The sequence below is a fragment of the Spermophilus citellus genome (genome assembly GCF_964194105.1).
Source record: "Spermophilus citellus genome assembly, chromosome: 16".
In the NCBI taxonomy this organism is placed as follows: Eukaryota; Metazoa; Chordata; class Mammalia; order Rodentia; family Sciuridae; genus Spermophilus; species Spermophilus citellus.
The window spans coordinates 50984015-51009665 of NC_138196.1; the positions used below are offsets into that span (position 1 = coordinate 50984015).

The following is a 25651-nucleotide window of genomic DNA, read 5'->3' on the forward strand; positions in this document are numbered from 1 at the left end:
TTGTGAAACCTTACACTGAATGCAAATGCCATTTTCTGATGGATGTTGTAGGAGACAGTAACAAACAAACATTAAAAGTCACTTGGTACCTATGCTCCAGCTGTGAGACTTCTGGGTGCAAACTCTCAAACTTCTCTTTTGAATGTTCATACAACGGAATCATTTTCAGTAACCTCAAAGGCTTTTGTAAAAACAATCTCTTAATTTCAATCTACCCGTCATATCCAGGATGACTTTGAAAGTAAACATGTTTTATAAAACTCATTAGCATCAGTGAGCTGGTAAACCAATTCACTGGAAAAAAAAAAAAAAAAAAAAAAAAGCCCTGACTTAAGGTGTTTGCGGACTTACAGGGTGTCAGTACTCCCTCCATGGCTGATTTCAACCTACCCAAGAGATGCCAATAAGTGCAGACTGGAAAGAGACCGTAGCATTGGCTCCTGTCGGATAGTACAATCAACAGCAATACACTTCTGCCTTAGGAAAGGAAGATTCTCAGACTACAAGTTTTGCCTCTGAAATTACTGTCCTAACAATTACAGTAACAATTGTAATCAGCTTTTGTAGTTGACATATCTAACAACTTTGCCATAATAAAATTCCACTCTATTCTTCAGTAAGCCTCTTCGGTGGTTCTAAAGTGGAAAGTTAGCTCAAAATCACTACAGAATTGTGAGATCTATAGCACCTTTGTAAAGAGCAAGCCTCTCTCAATCCCTTTGGCATTAGTTGGGGTTCCTCTGAGAAATGGAACCCATAGGAGATACACAGATATAAATAAGAAGACATTTATCAGGGGAATCCACTCATGTGGTTATGGAGGCTGAGAAGCCCCACGATCTGCCATCTGCAAGCTGAGGAACCAGGTTTTAAAAATCAATGTATGGATAAACAGTTTGCCAAAAAGAAAAAAAAAAAATAACTCAAACTGAATTACACCAGGAAAGCCATGGTGTAATTCAGTTTGAGTTTTTAGGACCCAGAAGTAGGGGAGTTTATGGTGTAAATCCCAGTCCAAAGTCAAAAGCCTGAGAATTTATAAGTGAAGTGCAGAGTGCTGCTGATGTTAAGTCCCAGAAGCTGAAGACAAAGAACCAGGAGTTCCACAGTCTCGGGGCAGGAGAGAACAACAGCTGAGCCTCAGAAGTAAGAGAATTTTCCCTTCTGCCTTTATCTTCTGTTCAGCACCTCAATGGACCGAATGATGCCTTCATAGACTGGTGAGGGCAGATCTTCTTACTCAGTCCACTGATTCAAGTACTAATATCTTCTGCAAAGAGTGTTACAGGCACACCCCAAAATAATGTTTCACTGGCTATCTGGGCATTCCTTAGCCCAGTCAAGTTAACATGTAAAATTAACCACAATGCTCCTATATGGCAGAGAACCTTGGAGAGTGGATAGATTCTACCCATCCAGCAAGGGAAGGGGAACTTGTGAAGATAAAAGTTTTGAAGGGAAAGTGGATTAATTTATCCTTTTTGATTACAAGAACCGAGCCTTCTCACTTTACCCTTCATAATGAATAATATAAACTAGGAAAGTGAGGTGATAATAATGGAAAGATTTTGTTTCATGGGAATTATTAAAATGGGAATATTAAAAACAAGAGTCCAGATCCAGAGGGAAAAGCCACCCAAATAGAAATATAAGACAAAAACATCAATGACAGACCCCTGAGGACGGGAATTTTTATAGCATGACAGTCATTCAGCCTTCCAGGCAACAGGACAACATCTCACCCTACTGATTGCCTTTCACCTCCCATGCAAAATCCTCATAGAAACATATATCATTACACTTATATTCTTTCTTGGGCAGAGCTTTCTACTTGCTGGCCAGCTGATGAATTGAGTGTCTTCCTCAGGTTTCCAAGCTGGCTCTGATCAGCTATAGAAAAGGAGCATCATTGCTCTGTGTTTGAGAAACTGCTTAGGCTCCTTCTCTCTGCAAGGGTCACGGTCAAGACAGCCTCACATGTGGATGCAGGTATTTTACTTAGCATTGTACTCTTTCAGTGAGACAGATATGGTTCAAGATGGGGGTGACAGACTCATGTCACAAAGCAGCAAGTCCAAAATGCCATTATTATTTACAGAAAAAAGTACTGAAAGATAGTGAGATGCTACCACAGAGACTGATAATTGTTGTCATGAACCCATCACTGTTCTGTGTTCTATGGAAATGCTAAAATGTTGAAAACTAAACACCCTTTGTCTCTAGTATGGACGAATATATGATAGTTAAATTTCCTACTCACAAAATCATGATTTAAATGCATCTAGGAATTTTATCATAATTCTGTCCTTTTCTGACTATGGATGTACATGTTTGGGGGTGGAGGATGCAGATAACAAAGTGACTAGCCACTACCAAATTTCTCACTGTGTCAGTGTGTATCTCCTCCTATATGCCACAAAATTTTGGATAGTTCAAATTTTATGGAGTGTAGAAGATTGCAGATTTTAAGAGTAGAATTTCTGTCTTGCAGTTGTAGCATAAAAAGATGATTTTATAAATAAAATAGTATGCCAGTTAATTTTTTTATCACATAATTACATAAAACCATAATGTTGGCTGTCAAGGAAATGTGAAGGATCTGAGATTTCATTAAACTGTGTCTCAAGCTAGCATTTTAGTGTGTGTTATGGTTTGGATGCAGAGTATTCCCTTCTATGGATTAAGATCATGAGCTGCCCCCAACACCCCCCCAAAAATTTTTTTGCCTCCTCTAAGTTGCTCTTGTCTGGTATTTTGGTCACAGTGATGCAAAAGCTGGTACCAAGAAGTAGGGTCACTGCTATGTCTAACCTGACTATGTGATTCAGAAGCTTTTGGAAAAGTTTGGGAATACAAGTTGGAAAAGCCTTAGAATGTTGTAGTGGAGCTTAAACAGTGATTCTGGTAGAAGCTCAGAAGACCAGAGTGATGATAGGAATGTGGATTGTGCTCAAGGGGAAATAAGGCAAAGAACTTGTATATATTTTGCCCACAGTCCTGAGACTTCATGTGAGGCTGAATTTAAAAGTGATGGATGCATTAGTCTGGCAGAGGAAATATCAAGACAGCACAGCATTCAGTCAGTCAATGGCATGGATATTGCTATCAGCTTTTAGCCAGGTTTACCTTGAGAACTGGGAGCAGAAAACAGAGCTAAAGGAGTTTTTAAAACTTGCAGTTTGTAGCCAAGAAAGTTGTGCTTGTTAAAGAAATTATAGCCCTTAAAAGATGCTAAGTACTTTGTACATTACAACAGGAGAGATGGCTTGAGAGCATGTTGAGAATTTGCAAGACCATACCCATTGCAGTCTCAAGGATATAGAAGGGAAAATTCTTTTGAGATCACTGGGGTGCTCTGCTCACACAGGGAGGTCTAGAAAGTTGTTTTACCATGTTGAGCCCACACAGGCACTCAGAGGCCACTGCAGCCATGATTCCAGGGGCCCCAGGTTCTGCTTAAGCTGGTGGCAGATCTTGACACTATCCTTGTGGTGCTGGTTCTGCAGGAATGCAGGATACTGGAGTTAAAGGGTCATGGAGTCTTCCACTGAAATTCCAAAGGAAGGCCTGGGAGGCCAGGCACAGTGTAGCAAGCCAGGTTGGTATCCCTGCAGCCTGCCCCAGAGAAGATAATGTGGGAAGCTGTGAAGGGGAAGCCAAAGCTGGAATGGAGACCCTAGGAGTTAGCAGATGCTACTAATATGGACAGTCTTCTGAGAAAAGCCGTTGGCTGTGGAGAGAGCCAGGTTAACAGAAAGCTCAAGTGCACTTCAACCAATACTGCCAAAGGCTCGGGGGCTTCCTAAGCCCTTCAGTGAGAACATTTCACAATCATATGTCGTAGATGTGCTAGTCATGTGGAGTTAGGGGACCTTTTGCTCAACTGGGTTTCAATCTTGTTTGGTCTCATTCCTTCTTTTTTTGCCCGTAAACTTCCCTTTTGGAACGGGAATAGTTGCTGTGAGCCACTATATACTCGATATATGTAACTTGCTTTTGATTTTTGCAGGGGCTCACAGCTGAGAGTTTGCTGGAGTGTCAGGGGAGACTTTGAACTTGGACTTTTGGGTAATGCTGAGACTGTTAAGACTATGGAATTCTTGCAGATGGACTAAATGCATTTTTCATTATAAGAGGGACATTTGCTTTTGTGGGTCAAGGGTGAATGTTATCAACTGGATAGGAGATGTTCCCTAAAAGTATCTGTCAGTGCAGGAATATTCAGAAGCAAATGATTGGATTATGAGAGCTGTGAACTAATCAGTCCACCCCAGTTTAAACGGACTGACTGGTGGTAACCTTAGGCAGGTGGGGCATTGCTAGAGGAGATGGATCACTGGGTGTGTGCTCTGGAAGGGTTGTTCTTCTTTTTCTTCTCTTTCTCTCCCCTTCCCCTTTCTCTCCTTCCTTGCTGCCATGGGGGGAGAGCAGCTTGCCTGTACTGGGCCCTTCTTCCACCATGTGCTGCCTCACCTTAGGGCCAGAGCAATGGAGTTGACCATCAATAAACTAAGACCTCTGAAACCATGAGTCCCAAATAAACTTTCTCTCCTCTAGGTTAATCTTGTGTGATATTTTGGTCACAAACATAAAAGCTGACTAAAACGCTGTGTCATGATTTTGTAGATGGCTTGAGAAGCAGTAGAGTCCTGAATCAGAGATAAAAGACTTTTATTACTTAGAGGGAAAGCAGTAGCCAGAGTGTCAGAATTTGTGTTCATTCTCTGAATCCTGTTCCTACAGGGGTGACCATTTGGTTCTAGAAAACACCAGCATGAACAGCTGACTATGTTACAAAAACACTGAGCATGGCAATAATTCTTTTGCAGCAACTAGTGGCCAGCCTGCAATTTGTCCCTCATCCGTGAAGGGTGATCATTTTAAATGCAACCGTGAGAAATAGTCCCAATAAAGAGCCATCAGGAGCCTGGCCTTTGGGGCATATCCCCAAGAATGTTCAGGAATGAAAAAAGTCTGTGGATAACTGGTGTCCCAACATTAATTAGCATTTGTCTCTTTTCATTAACCCATCTCGTAAAGATACAGGCAAGATTTGCAAGTATGAGAGCAAACTGTGTAAACCAACAACCATGTTTTGCCAAAAATAAGCCTTGCGTATCCTTTCAAAAAGAAGACAAAGGCAATCAATACTTCTTTTACATCTTTGTAGAGTCCTGTGATTTTTTTTTTTTTTAGTTAATGGGTAATTTTAAAATCATCACTGCAATAAATTTTAAAATTAAAAAAACTTATTTTCCAGATCTTCAAAAATACATCATTGAGTTTAGAAATCAGCAGTCAAACAAGATCTAAAATGATAAATATTATGTGGAAGAAACACTCATTAGTAAACATGAGTATTAGGGCCTGGCAAGGATTATAGTTGTCAATATTTAATTATAAGGCTTTTTCTAAATCTTTAAGTGAAACCTCTAATTAAGAAAATGCTAATGCACAGAGACAGCCTTCCCTAGCAAGTGCCATATCTAATTGCTTCTCCATTTTTTTTCCCCTGAGTAAGACAATGTTTCTCATTATCTGTTTTACTAGAATGAATAAAATATTTGATTTGGCATTAAATATACACAAAATAATTAATAACAAGCATGATTACATAATGAATTAAAGTGAATTGACAAAATGAATGTTTTATTCTTAAAATGTCATTTTTAAAATGACTTTTTAATAGGCATCTGTTTCCTTATTAGTACTAATAGGAACATTATTTTGAGGAAGATATTTTTAGATTACATAATAACATGATTTTTTTATTTTTCAAATTTTTTTCAATTGGAAAGAGTAGAATTCCTTAGAGTCAGTTTGTTTTTATCTTTTTCAGGAAAAATATTACACATTAGTTTAGAAGCAGATTTTAATCCTAGTTATTATCTTAGATAATCCATTAAAAACCCTTGAGATCACATATGTGCAAATAATATAGAGTGACTGTCTGGAATTAAATCTTATGTTTTTCATTAGTAACTATGTAGAATCAGATAATTTATTATCTTTTCTGAGCCTCAGCTTCTTCACCTGTAAAATGGAAAATAAAGTTCCTATCCTGTGAATATGTTTTAGAAATTTGTTATAATGTCTATAAAACATGTGTGCAGTGTTTGGTACTTTATTAGAAAATAAAATATGTATTTCAAATGCTTGTAGGATAGTACTTATTTGAGCAATGTTCATATTAGTTAACAGGCTTACAAAAATGTTAACACTAATACATAAATAAAGTTCTAACTGAAGTAGAGCTTTTCTTGAGAACATATCACTTGCTTCTCTAAAATATTACTTCATGTATTTAAATTAAAATTTACTAGGATTTATTTTACATTCATTAATCTAGCATTGAAATTCTGTGTTTGTTCGCAGTGAGAGATTTTTTATTCAGTATAGACTCTTACTTCACCTAGATTATGAAGAGTCCTGCAGATACATGGATAATTTCTAAGACTTTGCACTATTTGATATTAGGAATTTAAATGAAATTAAATATTTCATCCTAAAAAATCATTTTTTTACCATTTTATGACTGACTAGTGACATTATCTGAAGTATAATCATTTGTATTAAAAGCCTGATGGAAGTCATGAGTAACTAAGGTGGAGTCTGTCCTCATTTTCATTCTTGACACTACGTAAAGCTACAGTATTTGAATATAATTTCGAAATTGATGGTTATAAATGTAAGAAGACAATTATTCTAAGAAGAATTACATATTAAAAGAACATTTTATTTAGTTCAACTTAGCTGCAATAATCAATTTACTAAACAAAAATAGTTTTTATGAGTTTTTTTTATCATTTCCAAAGACCATCAACTTTTTTTCCAAGTTCAGAGATATTTAATCATTGCAAAGCCTTTATATACTTTCTGTGCTTCATAAAAGATGGCATTTTCATTGTTCATTTAATGAATAGTGTTTATTCTTTTACTTCATGAATAGTACATACTATTTAATGAATCACGTGCTATTATATACGTGATCTATAATACTATTTGTAAGATCATAAAATGTTCAGGTAACGAATAAAAGCTATTGCCTATGGATTGTAAAATTATGCATACTCACAAATGTATATGTGGTTGGGCTGTTGTTAAATGAAGCAAAAATTTGCACTGCACCCAGGAGGGAATTCAGTGTTCTCTGTATGTTAAGGATATGTGGTAAACCATTCATGAATCAGGAAAACTGATATAATTTTTTCCCTAGCGTTTTCATTTTCTTTTTGAAATGTTTGCTTCAGAAAATAGAGACAGCAGCAGGCTGACTCCAGGGGCTCCCAGGAATATCACAGAAGTAAGAGACAGAGGTCACTAACATGAAGGGCCTTCATGGGTGTGTGCAGGAGACCTGGGCCAAAAAGAAGGACCAGAAGAGATTATAATCATTTCAGTAACTCCAGAAAGGACAGGCCATCAGAGAACAAGTGGGCTTTTTCTTCACTATCACTGAATGTTATAGATACACGTAATCATCAGAAGGAGGCTCAAACCTATGTTAACTGAGTTTAATTCCTGCTACTTTGGCAGAATCTAATCTTCAAATAGAAATTAAACTAGGGGAAAATCCTCTCATGTGGCATGAGATCACTGACCTCACTGTAACATGATTGTTCCCATAGAATTCAAAGGGATTAATAAATTGCAACCATCTATTAGCTTTAAGCAAGGAACTCTTCTCAATAATGGACTATAGATTGACAACCACAGAAGAGAGCTTGCCATACGTATAAATTTCCTTGTCAAAGGTCCTCTGTCTATAGGTTACACTTTCTGAGAAAAACTGTCATTGAGACTGATAATGAATTGAGGCAGTTGTGACGGGACATGACACAGCCACTGCTGCTGACTTACCATGTCAACTTTGATAAAAGCAATAATAAGTATCAGAAAGTCCCTCCTTCCTAACAGTGGATCCTTGACCACAGGCTGTATTCCCACAGCCCTAGTTCTCAAAGCCATTGTGAACTGAGCATCAACTCTGCATCATTTGAACTGAGAAACTAATGTGACTTCATTTTTGAGAAACCAGCCTCTACCTCAGAGCAAAGTGCTCTACCTCAGAGCACTCCTAAGCACATACCCACCCTGCTGAGTTGTTTGTAAATAACAGGAGAGGTCTGTGGCGCCAGGTGTCCCTGACTCAGTTAGGCTTGGTGAGGACCCATAGCAACCCCCCCCCCCCCCAGCAACCTCCAATCAGCATAAGACAGGGAAAATACCTGGGATGCCAGATGACCCCCCCAGTAGTTTATGGTGGTTGATAACATGTTGGGAAACCATGTAGTTTAGCACGTACACCCCTCGTGGCCCAAACCAATCAGTTCAAACGAATCCCCCTCTTGTACTAACCAATCACCCCTGCCCAACTTGAATGTGCTCATCAATGTTAAGAGTTGTTGTTTGATTTTCCTGCGGTGTGGAATGATTTGCTGTGTGATGTTGTGAAGCATAGAGTATCCCCCCAAAACCGACAAAATCTCACTGAACAAAGGACAGGACTCACTCCCTGGGACCTCTGCGTTGGGAACAGTTGTGAGTCCAGGCTCGAGCTTGCAATAAAGACTCTTGTGTGATTGCATCGGATTCGGCTCCTGGAGGTCTACTGGGGTCCCACAAATCTGGCATAACAGAACAACTTAGAAAAATCTCATCTTTCATCATAGGAGACTATTTTAATGATATTTAGCCCTACATTATAAGGAGAATAAAATATAATAATAATGTGGGTTTTTTTAATTCTCACGTATAGAAATCTCTTGATCAATTTGATCAAAAAGTATCTAGGAAAATCTACTCAGTGTTTTTCAAATCATCTGCAATGTCCAACCATTTTTTTTAAATTTCCAATTCATTCTGGCCATCAGAGAAACATAATAAAAATAAATTAATAGTAAATAAATTTACCATTGATAAATAAATTAATAATGAATAAGATTTAAAAAGATGCAAAAATAGAAAAATTAACATTTCATTATTAGAGTCGAATAGACATAAAGTTACTCTGTAGAAGTTTCTAAATGCTTATCCTTACTTGCTGTCCTTTTCATGGAAAGGGAGACGGTAACAACAGGTAATTGTTCACAGGTAACTTAATGGAGCCCACCTGGAGAAAAACTGGTCGAGCGAGAGGGGATACATCTCTTATTTGAAAAGGTCTTAAAATATTTAGCGACAAAAATAGAGAACACTAAGTACCTTGCACAGTATATGATGTAATTTGTTAAATAATTTAAACTTGCTGTGTGCATTCACCACCCACAGAGGGAGAGCTATGGATATTTGCAGTCCTCACCTTTCTCTAAGATCCATCATGCTTGTCCAGTCCATCCTAAGATGTTTTCTATGTCTATCTTAGATGTTTTCCTAAGACTTCAACTCAAGAATACACCAGAGTGAATTCCTCATCTACCTGACAAACCCACTTCTGGGATTCTCACCTTGATGACAGTTTCCTCCCAGACACACAAAAGCTCTTTGCCTTGCTTTCTTCATCCTTCCCAATGTGTTGCTAAGGTACAATACTTGTCATCCTAGTATCTTTCTTTTGATTACTTCATCCCCAAGCACCTCTATGTCTCACTCTCACCTCTCACACAGTTTATTGAGAGAGACTCTAGTATCTCCCTATGTATGAACTAAATCCTTTCAAAGCTCAGACTTGCTGAGGCTACTTCCTGCCTAAACATATGCAGTAGCTAGCTATTCCAGTGTCAACTAAACAGAGCCTGGTATCCAAGCCTCCTGTGGCTTTCTAAAAGCTAGATCCTAACAAATTATGCTCTTCACATGCCATGTAGTTTTATACCTCCATGCTTTCTTTCACAGTTCTAGTCTCCTAGAATGTCCTCCCGAACCCCAAATGTAGGTTCCCCAATGCTACCCATTCTTTAGAACTCCAGTCTCTGACAACTTTCCTTTTCTTCTCTCCTAGCTCTGTGTTCTGAAACCTCTCCTGGTTCACTCATCAACTTTTTCCTACCCTTTGATGGTAAGATGCATTTCTAGTTTTTCTGTGGTTACTCAAAAAGTAAAGCTCTGTATGAATATTAGATGGATAACTGTTAAATACAAGTTGACCATTAGTATTTGAAAAATAACACATTAACAACTGCAGATCATAGCATAAACTGTACCTTGTACAAAGTGGGTGATAGATAAAAATATATTTATAACAATGAACATTATAAAATAATAGCAATAAATTTTTAGTGAGTGCTTATGTGCTAGCCACCACAGAGAATGCTATATATATATATATTATCTCTTTTAGTCTTTACAATATCTATTTGAATAGGTACTGTTAATTTCCATTTTACAGACGAGAAAGTGAGATTTAAAGAGGTTAAGTAAGGTGCTTAATTTGAATACTTAATTAGGAGTCTAAGAAAAATAAAAAAGTGGAATTTAAATTAACCTCAATATGACTTCAATCCATGCTCTAAAAATTATATTAATTTAAAAGAATTGTTACTATTATACAAGTCTAAATGGTTCTCATTGCATATCATAATTATTGTTTTTATGAACTTGGGACATCAAATGTTATACATGCTAATTTTTATATTAGAAAAAACTAAAAACCTGTTCTTGAAATACATAGCAGAGCAAAATTGTTTTCTTGGGTTTAAGCAAATGCTAGATGTGGAAGACCATATCAAGTTCATTACTATTTTTGATGAAAGTCATGGTCATGTGACTATTACTTTCTATAATAGTCACATGACAATCATACACTGAGCTCACCATTCATGTCTGTGGAAATGCAAAGTCCCAGAAGAAAGCATCACTATCTCTGGGAAAACTCCAGGACAGCAAAACAAAACAACCCAAGACAATAATTATTCTAAAAGAAGAATATTTAAATTGCTTTTAGATGTTTGAGACTAGGAATTTATGAAAGTGGATTATATGAGGAAGAAAATGTTGTGGGCTTATATTGCTATAAGCATCATAAGACAAAGTGATTATAGTGTAATGAAGGACATGAGATATAAATGTAAATCACAGATTACAGGTAAGAATGAACAACTGATATACAAAGAATCAGCCATGTGTAACTTATGATGCTACTTATTATTCTGTATTGTCCCTAAAAATTAAAATTTTGATCCCCATGTAGTAAATACATTTTCTTCTTGGTATTACACAGCACAGAAATCAGTGGTAACATGTTAATGAAATTAACCTTTATCTTTTACAAGACTTGCAGAGAAAATAACAAAGAAAAATTATCATGTAATGTAATTTGTTCTCCAAAATTATTGAACTAAAAGATGTAATTTATTATATTCACATGATAATATAAATAAATCATATTATATCTTATTCTTCTTTTTACCTGAAACATTTTATTTAATAAAATGTGTTCAAAGTTAATTTTGGTACCAAAAAGCAGATAGTCATCGTAGATAAGTTTTTTTTTGAAAAAAAATACTTCTCCATGTGTTAGGCAATTAATATATTATTTCAATTAGTGCTTCAATTAATAATAATATATTACTTCAATTGAATACTTTGCAGCAAGTATTATTATCACTGCCATTTTATCAAGGAAGAAAAACTACCGCTTGGAATGCATAACTGGTCCAGAATTACTAGATAGTAAATGATTTGAGATTGGAATCCAATTTGACCAATTTCTAGGTTTGTAGGCTTAATTCAGATGTTAGCCTGCTTCAGTGATGGATGGATTGAGGTATGAGTCACTCTGGTGATTTTATTGCCAGCTAATTTGATAAACCTTTCTTACAGCTACTGCAATATTTCCACACTAACATGACTTCAACAATAGACCACAAATCATTCAGAAATTAGTACATGCTAGTGACAATGACTTACAAATGACAGAAATACTTTGTGACTACATGAAGTTTACAACCTACCAACATTCATATATGTCAATTATTGATCTGCCCACCTCCTTTCCTACTGCCCACCTACTTCCATACCTCAATACATCTACTTTCTTATCAACTGCTAGGATTCTTTTATTTGCAAAACAAACGAATAAGAGCTTTACAAGGTGGCAATTGTGTGGTTCAAACCACAAGTACAAAACTGAGGCAGTGAAGAGGGATGAGGAACACTGAAAAGCAGGGTAAATGCAGAATAATGTATAAATGAAACGTATTTGGAGGCAAAAACGGTCAGGATAGAAAGAAGTGGATAACCTATCTAGGGGTGCAAGACATTGGGGTAAAGAAAGAGAACTCAGTATTCTCTCCCCTGGTTCATAATAGCAGTCAATATGTCTGTGAAGGAACAAGGTAAGCATCTGTTCCACAGACCATTCATTTGTTGAATTTCTGGGTCAAAGTTCAAAGCCCAAGCTGCTAATCAACATCACGGTGGTGGGGGTGAGGGTGGGGGCTCTGAAGTGCAAGAGAGTTTGTTTATGTTTGTACTTCAATTACTTTTGCTATGTTTAGTTTTAACAAAGGTCAAGTATAGGTCAGATCAAAAGTAAAATGCACAGGTTTTATATATATATATACTGTGAATTAGGATTTTATTTAATAACAGTGCAATCATTTTAAAATTAGATCTATATTCCTGGTGGATATGTTTCCATTGCTTTTATATGTATTCACATCCTCTCTGGTCAAGCTATCCTTTTTTTCCTTCTTACTTCTACATTAACCATCTTTCTTTTTTCATGTCTTCAGGGTTTTGAACATCAAATACTGAATTTAATATTAACAAAACAGGCTAACAGCAGCACTTATCTGCTAATTGACATATGAGCTGGCAAGGAGAGAATTTATATTTGTTGTCTTATGATGTTTACTTATTCATTGTTACAAAAAAAAAAAAACACCAAACAAATCCAAGAGGGAAAAATAGTCTTTCAAATTTAAAAGGTCTATAATAAGGAACAATTGCCTCAATACTTTTTTCCTTTCCTTCTATCCCTTTCTGCATTTTAGTGATTAAGAAAAAAAAATGCAGTGTGGGCTGGAGATGTAGCTCAGTGGTAGAGCCCTTGCCTACCATGCACGAGACATACATATAAATATATGGAGCAGCTATGTATTTAAAAAGAAAACTGTGTGTGCATGTGGGAGTTTTGTCTGCTCTTCTGCCTCTGTCCATGCCTTCATGCCTTCATCTGCTATTACAGACAATACTACATGAAAACATGCTTCATCAGGAAGAGTCTTGAAAATACATGTGTGTGTTTCTCAAGGCAATTATCCAAAATTCAATTTATTAACTTTTAGTGAAAGTGGATGGGTTTGTTTATACAGAATTGTCCTTCTGTAAATAATGCCAAATACAGTTCTGTTCAGGATGTATCTATTATAAAGTATTGGACAATATAAATGTGGGCTAATATGCTCAAGAATTGAAACCATTTCCACTTCTTTTGCTAAGCAGGCTGCATATTCCTAGGCCTATTTGTTAAAAGCACTGAGACCAGAGTATAAGGTCAGGGTGTAGATCTGTTTACTCATGAATCATTAATTGCATAAATGTTAAGGACCAGCTGCTGATAACAAAGGTCTAATTCCTTAGGCGTAGTACCCTAGCCACTTCCAAGTGCAATTAATTTTCCTCAGGGAAAACAGAAGTTGATAAACACATTTCATAATACAACATTTTAAATGAAAGGAGATAACTTCATAATATTTAGCTGCCTCTTTTAGCTTTGTAATGAATGTCATGTTGTTTTGTAAAACTGTAATTATTTAAATTGTGAATGAAATAAGAGTCAGTCTTAAAAGGAAAGTCCTCAAGTCAGAACATGTTTTTTTGGTTTGGGGTTATTTTGGGTTTTGGTGAGGGGTGGGGTGGGGGTTGGGGGTGCAGCAGGTAAGTTAGGAAATAGCCTGATATAAAACTGCCTTTCTTCCCTCAGGAGATCACAATGTAGAAACCTCCAACTGTGAATGGGCTCCTCTGATCTTTCTTAGGACTATTTCACTATTATTTTGTAGCGTTCAAAAGGATGAAAAATTTGTACGTGTTTAAGGATAGCTAGCTATATGTTCTGCTCATTAAAAATTAAAATTCGCCTTCATTCTGAACACACATGATGTTAGAGTAACATATTCATTACTGATCTTGGTAGGGAAAGGTGTGTGTGTGTGTGTGTGTGTGTGTGTGTGTTTTCACAGGAAACCTTTCCCATAGAGGTAGTCAACTTTTTGCAGTAACTTAACACAATGGCAAGAACTGAAGACCTTTAGGGGAAATATCCTGAGCATTACAAGGCCCTGCTTATGTCAGATGCTATGATACATATATTAATTAACTAGATGTCACATGAAGGAAACCCGTCCCACCAGGGATTAGGGTTGGGGCTGATCCTTAGAAAGTAGAGACGCAGAGAGTGTTTCACTGTTTCTTGAAATCAAATCCTTGTTGCCAGGGTTTCATTAAGCTATTTGCATATCTGCTATATTCTGTGGCAAAGAAAGAGACTTTAAGGCTCCTTTAAAGCTCTTGGGTAAATCAAATAATTGAATTCTGCACGCTTCCACGCTTTGGGCAGAAAAGAAACAAATTTTTGTCCTTTCCTTCAGTCTTCCTCTCCACTGGTAAACAGCAGAGGATTCACTCTAAGAAAGTTGCTCAAAAGCAAGGAGGACACCCAGGGGAGTTCGCGGAAGTTATCGCAAAAAGCGCATTTTCTGGAGTGCACCTAGGATGGGAGGTCTGGCAGGTGGGGGTGGGGGGTGGGGGTGAGTGGTCTCAACCAAAGAAAGGCACGCCTGCATTTTGAAGCTACTCACCCTTCTCCGCTGTCCTCCAAGTCGCTGTCTGAGGCCCACTCCTCACCGATGTCCGGCAAGGTGAAGACCAGTGTTTTGGGGCCAGGCTCAGAAGGGATCCAAGAACTGGGCTCTCGCTCTCCAGGGCCAGGCTGGCGAGGGTTCCGTGGGCTCGCGACTATACGGCTGTCCCCCGCGACAGAGGGCAGAGCAGTCCAGACTCCTCCAAGGCCAGGGGCTGGCCGCGCCAGGGCCCCCAGGTGGGCGGGGGAGCTGGTGGCACTGTAGCCGCCGCAGGGGGGAGGCAGGGGCAGAGGCTGGACTTTCGGTGTTCTTGGGCTACCGGGTAATGAAAAGGGGGACCTTAATGCTTCTGCCGTGCGACTAGCGGCAGGGACCCTGGGGTAGGAGGCGGTGAGCAGCGGGTGCAACGACGTGGCGGGGCCACGGGAGGCGGAGGAGGAGTCGGGAGCTAGCGAGGGTAAGAGGGTCAGGGTCGGGGTCTTGCTAAGCGAAGTGCCCCCGCCAGAGCCCGCTGATCCCGAGGCAGCAGCACCTCCCGAGTGTCCGGAGGAGGCGACCAGAGAGGGAACCTCGGGGGACGCCGTCGTCGAAGTCTTGAAGATTTTGGCAAAGAGAGACCCAAGGTCCAACACAGCAACCTTCATGACTTGACCTTGGAAAGGTCCTCGCTGCTGCCAGAAGCCCAAGAACACCAGGAGCCGTGCTGCAGGGCTCCATCCACCGCCGCCCGCAGGGATCTGGACGAGGCGATCCCGGGTGCGAGCGAGGATCTGGGACACGGTGGAGTCCTGGTGGCCTCTGGTTCTCTCTCCACCCCTAAGAAACCTTCTTCGGAGGCTCAGCTCCGCCTGGTTGGAGTTGGGATAGACCTTCGGAGTACAGACTGACCCACCCACAGGGTGCTGAGCTGTGGGGATCGACAGTGGGAAGTCGGCCACCCTTCGCGAGGAGCAATGCGTTCTGTGTCCCTGTGCCGGGACACCTGTGAGGGTCAGGGGTCCGGGAACCCAAGGAAAGGACCTACTGCTGCTGCTGCCAGCACCACCGAGGGCTTAGGGTGTAGATGGAGCTTTGACTTGCTTGGAGATACCACGACAGGCCCCAGGGACCACAGGCGGTTGCTAAGCTAAACAGAACCTTGCTTAGCTCACCGCTAATTGGGCCCCAGGATTGTAGCTGGGCAGTGTCTACAACGGAAACACTGGCTTCCCTCCTTGGTTCATGCCTTAAAGAAACAGTCTCAAATTTCTCCATCACTCTGAGCTTCACTAGATTCAGCAGGCTCAGGGTGAGAGGAAGCTGCACACAGCCCTGGGAAACACAATCCTGGTTCCAAAAGGTTCTGGAATTCATTCAGTCTGACAAGGCCAAATGTGATATGGTCAGAGTCAGTCAGCTCTCTGATGTGGGGAAGGTGGGTAAAAATATGTATTCAGGGGAGTACACTTGAAATGGCAGTGCCCACTGTCCCCATCCCTTTGAGGGTCATGTTCATAGTGGGTTACTAAAGATGATACATGGGAACAACAGTGAGGTGCTTTATCCAAGAACTTGGAGATAAAATCGGACATAAAAGAGTTGAATTAGTAAAATCCATAGATAGTGTCTATGTTCAAACACCTATTAGAGTAGACCAAGAAAGTGTATAGCTTAGATGTTTAAGAACTGTAACTAATCATGCTGATTAAATACAAACTACAGATTCAAAGACAGGAAAGGGGTGAGCTCTTAAAGGGAATAAACTGCATTTTGCTTATTTGAGGGAAAGTTTGTGAACAGTAGCATGGTGTATGAGTGTGAACATCAACAGCACCTCAGAGATAGTTTAAAAAATAGGTTTAAAAAAGATATTGACAGGGTTTATCCATTGATTTCAGGGGGTTCTGTTTTTATCTCAGAAGATGTATTTTCTGGCCTGAGGCAAGGAAAAGAGAGTAAATTTTATAGTGAATAAAATAAACTGGCATTCGCAACTATATGCTTTAATCTTTAAAAAAGTTATCAAACTGGATTCTGAGCCATGGTACATTTCCATGGCAATGCCAAGCTTTGCGTTCTTTTGTAGACAGCTAGCTACTTCCCGCTTATGACACTGACAACCTGTTGTAATCACTTTTCTGCATCCAACTATCCACAACAAACACGTTCTAGGCACTTTTCTTCTTTGAGATTGCATTCAGCACTGAGAGGCAAAGAAGCTGTGCTCTTCCCAGAGCATGGGATAATCAGCTTCATGTCATATGCTAGGTGTCAGGGGAGCATCCCAGAAAACAAATACAGTTGGTGGCAACCACCACAGTCACCATTAGCTTGGAGAAAGCAGAGAGTTTGTGTGTGAGAGAGTAATAAGAGATGTAGCAAGGAGGTCAGATCATAATTAGAATTGGACAAGGCAAGGGTATGCAGTTGTCAGCATGTAAGGCACACAATAAAGAATCAAAATGAGAGAAAGAGAAACACAGACACATCCAAGAGCAGCAACAGAAACCAGAGATAGAAGTGTCAGGGAGCTGTGCCACCTCTGTGACAATGCCAGGCTGACCCACCACCATTTTCCATGTTCTCACAGTTCTTCTGTAGCAACTCACCAAGGAGTGTCCAAAGTGTGGAATGTCCATCGGACCATTGGACCTTTTTCAAACACCACTTCAGTATTGAAAAGTAGTTTCTAATTTTTTGTTGTTGTAGTTTATATCACAAGAATTTTGATTCTGATTCATAGGGCAGTTAAATCCTTAGTATTAGGTCACTCTTTATGTAAGTGGAGATCATTTCTGAAGTAGGGTTTTCAGAGTCTAATCTACTAATCTTAGCCTGATTGATTCTGAACATATGTAATGTAATTTGAAGGAATAGGCAGCGAGGGAGGGCCATAGTGAGTAAAGCCTGATTAAACTCATTCCATTTCTCTTGGAGGCAGCACTGTTTACTGGGACATCTCAGGATTCTCGATTTTTCAGGCTCAGAAATCTGGCCCCTCCTGAGCACAGCTGACGAGCTTCTTAGGATAAATGAAGCTCCACTAACCTGATTCATAAAACACTGATTCAGAGTGTTGCATCTTCTGCTCTTTCTCTAGTAGGGGAATTCCTGTTAAGACCAAATTAGTTGGAGTAATTTTAGGTGAGCCTGGGATCCATGCAAGGACGGGCAGAGGATGCCATATGGTTTACACATGAGGGGCATTACCCTTAAGAACCAATCATGCTCCGTCCAAAAGGAAGAGCAACTGTACCTGAACAGTGGTACATTAACCACCTGTCTGATGGTAGATATTTCTATCCTTTATTACTAATCACTTCCCTTCTTCGGATATGAATACTATTAATAAAGCAACACAAAAAGCTATTAGCTCTTCCAGATTCCATCCTTGAAAGTATCCTCTAAGGGATGTTTGCACGTATATGTTATGAGTTGAATTGTATCCTCCAAAGGGATATGTTGAAGTCCTCACTCCCAATTCATGTAAATGTGACCTTATTTGGAGTCTGTATAGATGCACAATAGATTTCCCTTATTCGTGGGGAATACATTCCAATACCTCCAGTGAATGTATAAAACTGAGGATAGTACCAACCCTTACATGTACATATCAATATATGTTTCTACATACAGACATACCAATGAAAATTGTAACAGGCACAGAAAGAGAGTAGAAACAATAGTTGGTAATAGACTAGAGTAATTATAACAATATACTATAATAAGTGTTATGTGAATGATTGATTTTTTGTTTTCTCTCTAGAAATATATTTTTTATTTAATTGAAATTTTTGGTACTGGGGATTGAACTCAGAGACACTCAACCACTGAGCCACATCCCCAGCCCTATTTGTATTTTATTTAGAGACAGGGTCTCATTGAGTTGCATAGCGCCTTGCTTTTGCTGAGGCTGGCTTTGAACGTGAGATCCTCCTGCCTGAGCCATCCAAGCTGCTGAAATTACAGGCATATGCCACTGCGTCCGGCCTTCTAGAAATATCTTAATTCCTAATTGCACTATACTAATATTTTTGGATTGTGGTCAACACCAGGCAATTGAAATCTAGAAAATAAAGCTGGATTGGGGGTGACTAGTATAATCAAGTTAAGTTGAGGTTGTTAGGAGGGTCCAGTTTGTGGAAATTTGTTATGACAACCCTAGGAACCAGACTAGTGAATATTTAGTTAATTTGGAGGGCACTTTAGAATCATAGTATTTTTCTGATATTTCTATGAAAGTCTTCAGTGGGTGTATTTGCTCTAAAAAGTTGGCTACAAATTAAAATGATAGTCATAATTTTACAGGTCAAATCTATAGGGAGAATGACAGAAATTGTAAACAGGAGTTGGCAGGGGAGTGGGCGGGGAGTGCCATTGTTGGGTAAGGTAGTGGTTGTAGCCTTCTGAACAGCCAGCCGGTGAAAAGGGACATGAAGGAATGATTTATCCTTTTGTTTGAAGGTCCTTCCTTTGAAAACAACCTACAATTGCAAACATGCTAAACGATTCTTAGCAAGATGCTAGGTCTTTCATGACCATTGTTCATCCATCAACAGTCTTTCAGCCAGACATTAGATGCTCCCAGGCTTCTCCATTAATTACCACAGCATGCCATTCTATTAGTGGTGAGTCTTTAGTGATGTGACATAATGGTCTGGCTCAAGTCATTATTTCAAGAATAAGAAAATGAACCAAAATACAATAAATCATTGTGTCTATCTATAACAGTGTTTATTTTAGACAATTAGAAATGTCAAAGTAATGGGTTTTTTTTCACTTTTATTTTTTTTATTGATTATTTAAAGCATTACATAGCTCATGATATATCATCTTTCATACATTTGACTCAAATTGTGTTTTGAACTCCCATTTTCACCCCAAATACAGATTGCAGAATCACATCTGTTACATATTCACATTTTTACATAATGCCATATTAGTGACTGTTGTATTCTGCTACCTTTCCTATCCCCTACTATCCCCCCTCCCCTCCCCTCCCCTCCCAATCTTCCCTCTCTACCTCCCCTGCTGTTTTTCAATTCTCTCCCTTTTTTTCCCTCCCCCTTGCCCCTCATAACCTCTTATAATTTTGTGTATCATTGAAGGTCTCCTACTATTTCCATGTGCTTTCCCTTCTCTCTCCGTTTCTCTCCCCCCATTCGTCTTTGTTTACTGTAGTCTTTTCCTCCTGCTCTTCCTTCCTGTTCTGTTCTTAGTTGTTCTCTTTATATCAAAGCAGACATTTGGCATTTGTTTTTTAGGGCTTGGCTAGCTTCGCTTAGCATAATCTGCTCTAATGCCATCAAAGTAATGTTTTATGTGATAAAATTCTTCTGCTTATCTTGGTTAGTTAAGAATTTGATTATTTTTCTAATGTGCATGACAATGCTTCACTATATGATTGAGAAAGTATTAGGAGCTATGACCACACTGCTATGAAGAAATGTTGTATTTTGCAAACATGAAAGTTAAAACAGATAAACAGAATAATTAATTGAATTTTTATGAAGTGAAATTGCCTTACTTAGTATGACACTAAGACCAGTAACTTTAAAGAAAAATACTGTCAAATTTGATGATAAAACTTCTAAAATTTATGAACAATAAGAGATATTTTTTGATTTTATAAATATTTACTAAGCACCACAGAGAGGCATCACAGTATGATAGACTCTGGGGCTAGATGTCTAAGTTCATATTCTGTCTCTGCCATTTACCAACAATAAAGCTTCTCTGTTGTGACACATGACTAAACTAGTCAGGGTCACTCCAGGTGAGCCTTGCTGGCACGAAATAATCACACAGAGACAGAGAAATGCCTTTTTCTTTGGGTTCTGTGACAGCTCCTCTGACCCAGCTCCCACAAAAGAGGCAAGGCAGGTAAGAAAGAGAGAGGAGCGCATGATGAACCCTTTTATTGGGGAGAAGCCATTCAAAGGAGGCAAGGGGTCAGGTTTCAGGGGGTTGAATCTAGCTTCCTGAAGTCTTGTTGTCAGCAGTTTGACTGACATCTAGGAAGGCCACACCCATCTCATGTGCTGTGTGGAGATCATAGGCAGAATGAGCAAAAAGATCTTTATGTTGATATAAAATCAACACCCATAAATCAAAGGCATTTCTGTACATCAGTGACAAATCCGCTGAAAGTGAAACTAGAAAAACCACCCCATTTACAATAGCCTAAAAAAATAAATAAATAAAAGAAAATACTTGGGAATAAATTTAACAAAAGAGGTGAAAGACCTCTACAATGAAAACTACGACATGCTAAACAAATAAATTAAAGAAGATCTTAGAATATGGAGAGATCTAGAGATCTTCTTGGATAGACAGAATTAATTGTCAAAATGACCTTACTACCAAAAGCACTATACAGATTCAATGCAATCCCAATCCAAATCCCAATGGCATTCCTTATAGAAATAGAAAAAGCAATTATGAAACTCATCTGGAAAAATAAGAGACCCAGAATAGCCAAAGCAATCCTTAGCAAGAAGAGTGAAGCTGGTGGCATGCATCACTATTTCAGACCTAAAACTATACTACGGGCAATAGTAACATAAACAGCATGGTATTGGCACCAAAATAGACCTGTAGACCAATGGTACAGAATAGAGGACACAGAATCTAACCCACATAACCTCAGTTATCTTATATTAGACAAAGATGCCAAAAACGTACATTGGAGAAAAGATAGCCTTTTCAACAAATAGTGCTGGGAAAACTTGAAATCCACATGTAACAAAATGAAATTAAACCTCTATCTCTCACCATACACAAAACTCAACTCAAAATGGATCAAGGACCTAGGAATTAAACCAAAGACCTAGCACCTAATGGAAGAAAAAGTAGGCCCCAATCTCTATCATGTCGGTTTAGGCTCCAACTTTCTTAATAGCACAATAATTAAAGCCAATAATCAATAAGTGGGATGGATTCAAACTAAAAAAAGCTCTTTCTCAGCAAAAGAAACAATCAGTGAGGTGAATAGAGAGCCTACAGAATGGGAGCAAATCTTTACCACAAGCACATCAGATAGAGCACTAATCCCTAGGATATATAAAACACTCAAAAACCTTAATACCAAAAAAAAACCCACAAAAAACAAATAACCCTATCAATAAATGGGCTAATGAAGTGAATAGACACTACTCAGAAGAGGATATACAATCAATCAACAAACATATGAAAAAATTTTCAACATCTCTAGGAATTAGAGAAATGCAAATCAAAACTAAGATTTCATCTCACTCCAGTCAGAATGGCAGCTATGATGAAGACAAACAATAATAAGTGTTGGTGAGGATGTGGGGGAAAAGGCACACTTGAACATTGCTAGTGGGACTGCAAATTGGTGCACCCAATATGGAAAGCAATATGGAAATTCCTTGGGAAACTTGGATGGAACCACCATTTGACCCAGCTATCCCTCTCAAGGACTTAAAAATAGCATACTACAGGGGCACAGCCACATCAATTTTTATAGCAGCACAATTCACAATAGCTAAACTGTTGGACCAACCTAGATGCCCTTCAGTAGATGAGTGGATAGGGAAAGTTTAGTAATATACACAATAAAATATTACTCAGCATTAAAAGAGAATAAAATTGCGCTGGGGTTGTGGCTCAAGCGGTAGTGTGCTCGCTTGGCATGCGTGCGGCCTGGGTTCGATCCTCAGCACCACATACAAACAAAGATGTTGTGTCCGCCGAAAACTAAAAAATAAATATTAAAAAAATTCTCTCTCTCTCTCTCTCTTTAAAAAAAAAAAGAAAGAAAGAAAGAAAAAATCATGGCATTTGCAGGTAAACAGATGAAGTTGGAGAATATAATGCTAAGTGAAGCAAGCCAATCTCAAAAAACTAAAGGCCAAATGTTTTCTTTGACATGAGGATGCTGACACACAATGGCAATGCAGGGGGCGGGGTGGAGGAGCTCATGGGAGGAAAGGAAGAACTTTAGATAGGCAAAGGAGGGGGTAACGGAGTATGGAGTGGAATGAGTTAGACATCATTACCCTAAATACATGTATAAGAAACGAATGGTGTGAAAATATTTTGTTGTACAATCAGTGTCTTGAAAAATTATGCTCTATATGTGTAATATGAAATGAATTGCATTCTGCCATCATGTATAACAAATTACAATAAATTTAAAAAATGACCCTTGTGTTGCCCTCCCAAACGGAGGGGTAGCATCGGTTCTGTCTACCCTCTGAGCTCAATGCTCATAGTTCACACACACACAGCCCATGGCTGGCTTGCCACACCTCCACATTCTCATGGCTCAAGGCTAAGGGGTGCTTGGTTCCTATGTGGCAGCTCCCAACACTTCTCTATGTTCTTTAGTTTTCTCTACTTAATTCGGGGATAATAATGGGACCTAACACAAATAATGACACCATGTAAGAATTATGTTACTTACACATGTGAGCTCCCTGGAGCAGAGCCTAGCACGGGAGCCTAGCACCTAGAACATAGTAGCTCATAATATAAGTTAATTTTTATTTTATGTGACGCCAAATTACATTAACTAACCAGAGAAGGATCTCGAAGGAAAGAAATTATAACTACACTTACTTCTAAATTTATTCATTTTATGTAGGGTGCAATGGTACACGCCCAGCAGCTCCTAAGACTGAGGCAGGAGGATGACAATTTCAAAGCTAGCCTCAGCAACCTCATGAGGCCCTAAGAAACTTTGGGAGACCTGGCTCAAAATAGAAAATAAAATGGGCTGGGGATATGGCTCAGGGTTTGAACGCCCCCGGGTTCAATAATTTAGAAATAATTTTTTATTTATAAATAAAACACCAAATAAATAAATAATTTTATATAGTTTGAATGTTTTCAATAAGTGTATCTTATTACTTCTTTTCCATGAGAAACAGGAAAAAAAATCGAAAACCTCTATAAGGACTTAGATAAATTTGCTTGATGTTTGATTAACAGCTCTGGATTCTATTAGAGGAAAAGTATTAAAATATTAATAACAAGAAGAACAATTTGAAGCTCATCACAAAGCAGTATGGATCACAGAGATTATTAATAGACTATGAATATATCCACTGGGTGTCATAGAAGATTCAGTGCAGAGGAAAGAAAGGGCAGAAGATCCCAACAATGAGCGGCCAAGGTGCATTCAGCTGCTGTGTAACAGATGAACTCCTCACTAACTCAAGCTCTAGCAGGAAAGATGCTTCTGTAGCTCATGGAGCAGGAAGCTTGCAATTCACTGGTTCTAGGATTTGTTCAACAAGTTACCAATGTTGTCAGAGACTCAAGATCTTTTCTTTTTTTGCTCACACACTTTTTTGGGGTGTTGGGGCACCAGCCATCTTTTCTTACTACATTGAAGGACAAGAAGAAATTTCAGTTCACTCTCTCTTCTTATTATTAAAGAACAAAATTCTTTCCAAAAGCTTCTCAAACTGACTTCCAGAGCTAGATCCAAAAGTCCATCTTTGCTCCTATCATTATTTCAAGAACAATATAATGAGAGTAAACACAGTAATCATCAGCAAAGGGAAACAGTATTGTCATGCCTCATAATTATTATTCTTACTCCAGTGTTAGAGAAGGGCTTCCCTTCTGGTTCTGTTGTTACTTGAACAAAATCAGGCATCCAAAAATCAAAAAAAAAAAAAAAAAAAAAAAAAAGAGAGTGAGAGGTGTCGTGTTTGTTGGATAGGTAATTGGCAGCATCTGCTGTAGTAGAGAGCTACAATGGATAGTTTGATTATCCATTATTATCATGTTAAAAGGGCAATGACCCACTTATAGTTCTCATCATGCTCTGTAAATATAACTGAAGAAAGACTTCCTTTACCATTTCAAATGCTTTCATTGGCGAAGTAGTGATAGACCATCTCAAACTCAATCACCATATGTATGGATGACACTGTCCATGTCATATCATACAGAATTTTGGCAACAGGCTTATAAAACAAAATAGTAACAACCATCTATAGTAGGGGTTTACTCCTCAGTGTTTGTGCTTTTCTTCTAAGCACATACATTAGTCAGCTTTTTGTTACCATAATAAAATACCTGAGATGGGTTAAGTTTTAAAGAAAGTTATTTATTTAGCTCACAGTGCTGGAGGCTCAAGATCCAAATGGTAATGGTACAGGCTCTGATTCCACGGAAGATTGTAGATGATTGTTATGGTTTGTATATGAGGTGTCCCCCCAAAACTCCTATTAATGCAGGAATATTCAGTGGTAAATGATGAGAGCTTTGAACTCAGTGCACCCTAGTTTGAATGGACTGACTGAGTGATAATCATAGGCAGTTGGGGGTGTGGCTGGAGAAGGTGGGAGGGAGCATATTCCCTGTGACCCATTTCTCTCCCAATCTCTTTCTGCTTCCTGACCATGCCAAGAGCTGAGCACCTTCCTTCTACTGGGTCCTTCGCCCAGGATATTCTCCCTTACTTTGGGCCCAGAGTAATGGTGTTGCCACCTATGGACTGAGACCTCTGACAACATGAGCCCCAAATAAACTTTCCCTCCTCTAATTTGTTCTTGTCAGGTATTTTAGTCATAGCGACAAAACGTTAACTATAACAATGGTAGCACATATGTGGAGTAAGAATCACATCTCCAGCCAGGAAGCAGAGTGTGAGGGGTCAGGCTTGCTTCTCTTATAACCACCTCCCTGGAGAACTACCAATGGGTCACATGAGAACTAATTTAATCCCTTTGAGAGCACATTTCCAATGACCTCAGTACCTCCTATTAGGCCCCATCCCTGAAGGGTTCCACAGCATCTCCTGGGGACCAAGTCTTCAATCACAAGGACCCTTGGGGGACACCCAAACAATATTCAAGCCATAGCAGCATGCCTCTAGTCTGGAGTATAATTCAGGGAGAACAGAAGAGGAAAGAAAGAAGATACATAAAAGAGAAAGAAAGCAGATA

The 25651-nt window shown here is 38.8% G+C and overlaps 1 protein-coding gene across 1 annotated transcript in view; it reads right to left on the reverse strand.

Annotated features, from left to right (window-relative positions):
• FAM149A (family with sequence similarity 149 member A) overlaps positions 1-15981 on the reverse strand; it is a 54763-nt gene extending 38782 nt beyond the window's left edge. The window contains exon 1 of the mRNA XM_081268952.1: positions 14745-15981. Coding sequence (XP_081125078.1) covers positions 14745-15391 — 647 coding nt within the window. The 5' untranslated portion in view covers positions 15392-15981. The remainder of the gene's footprint in view (positions 1-14744) is intronic.
• Positions 15982-25651: the final 9670 nt, after the last annotated feature.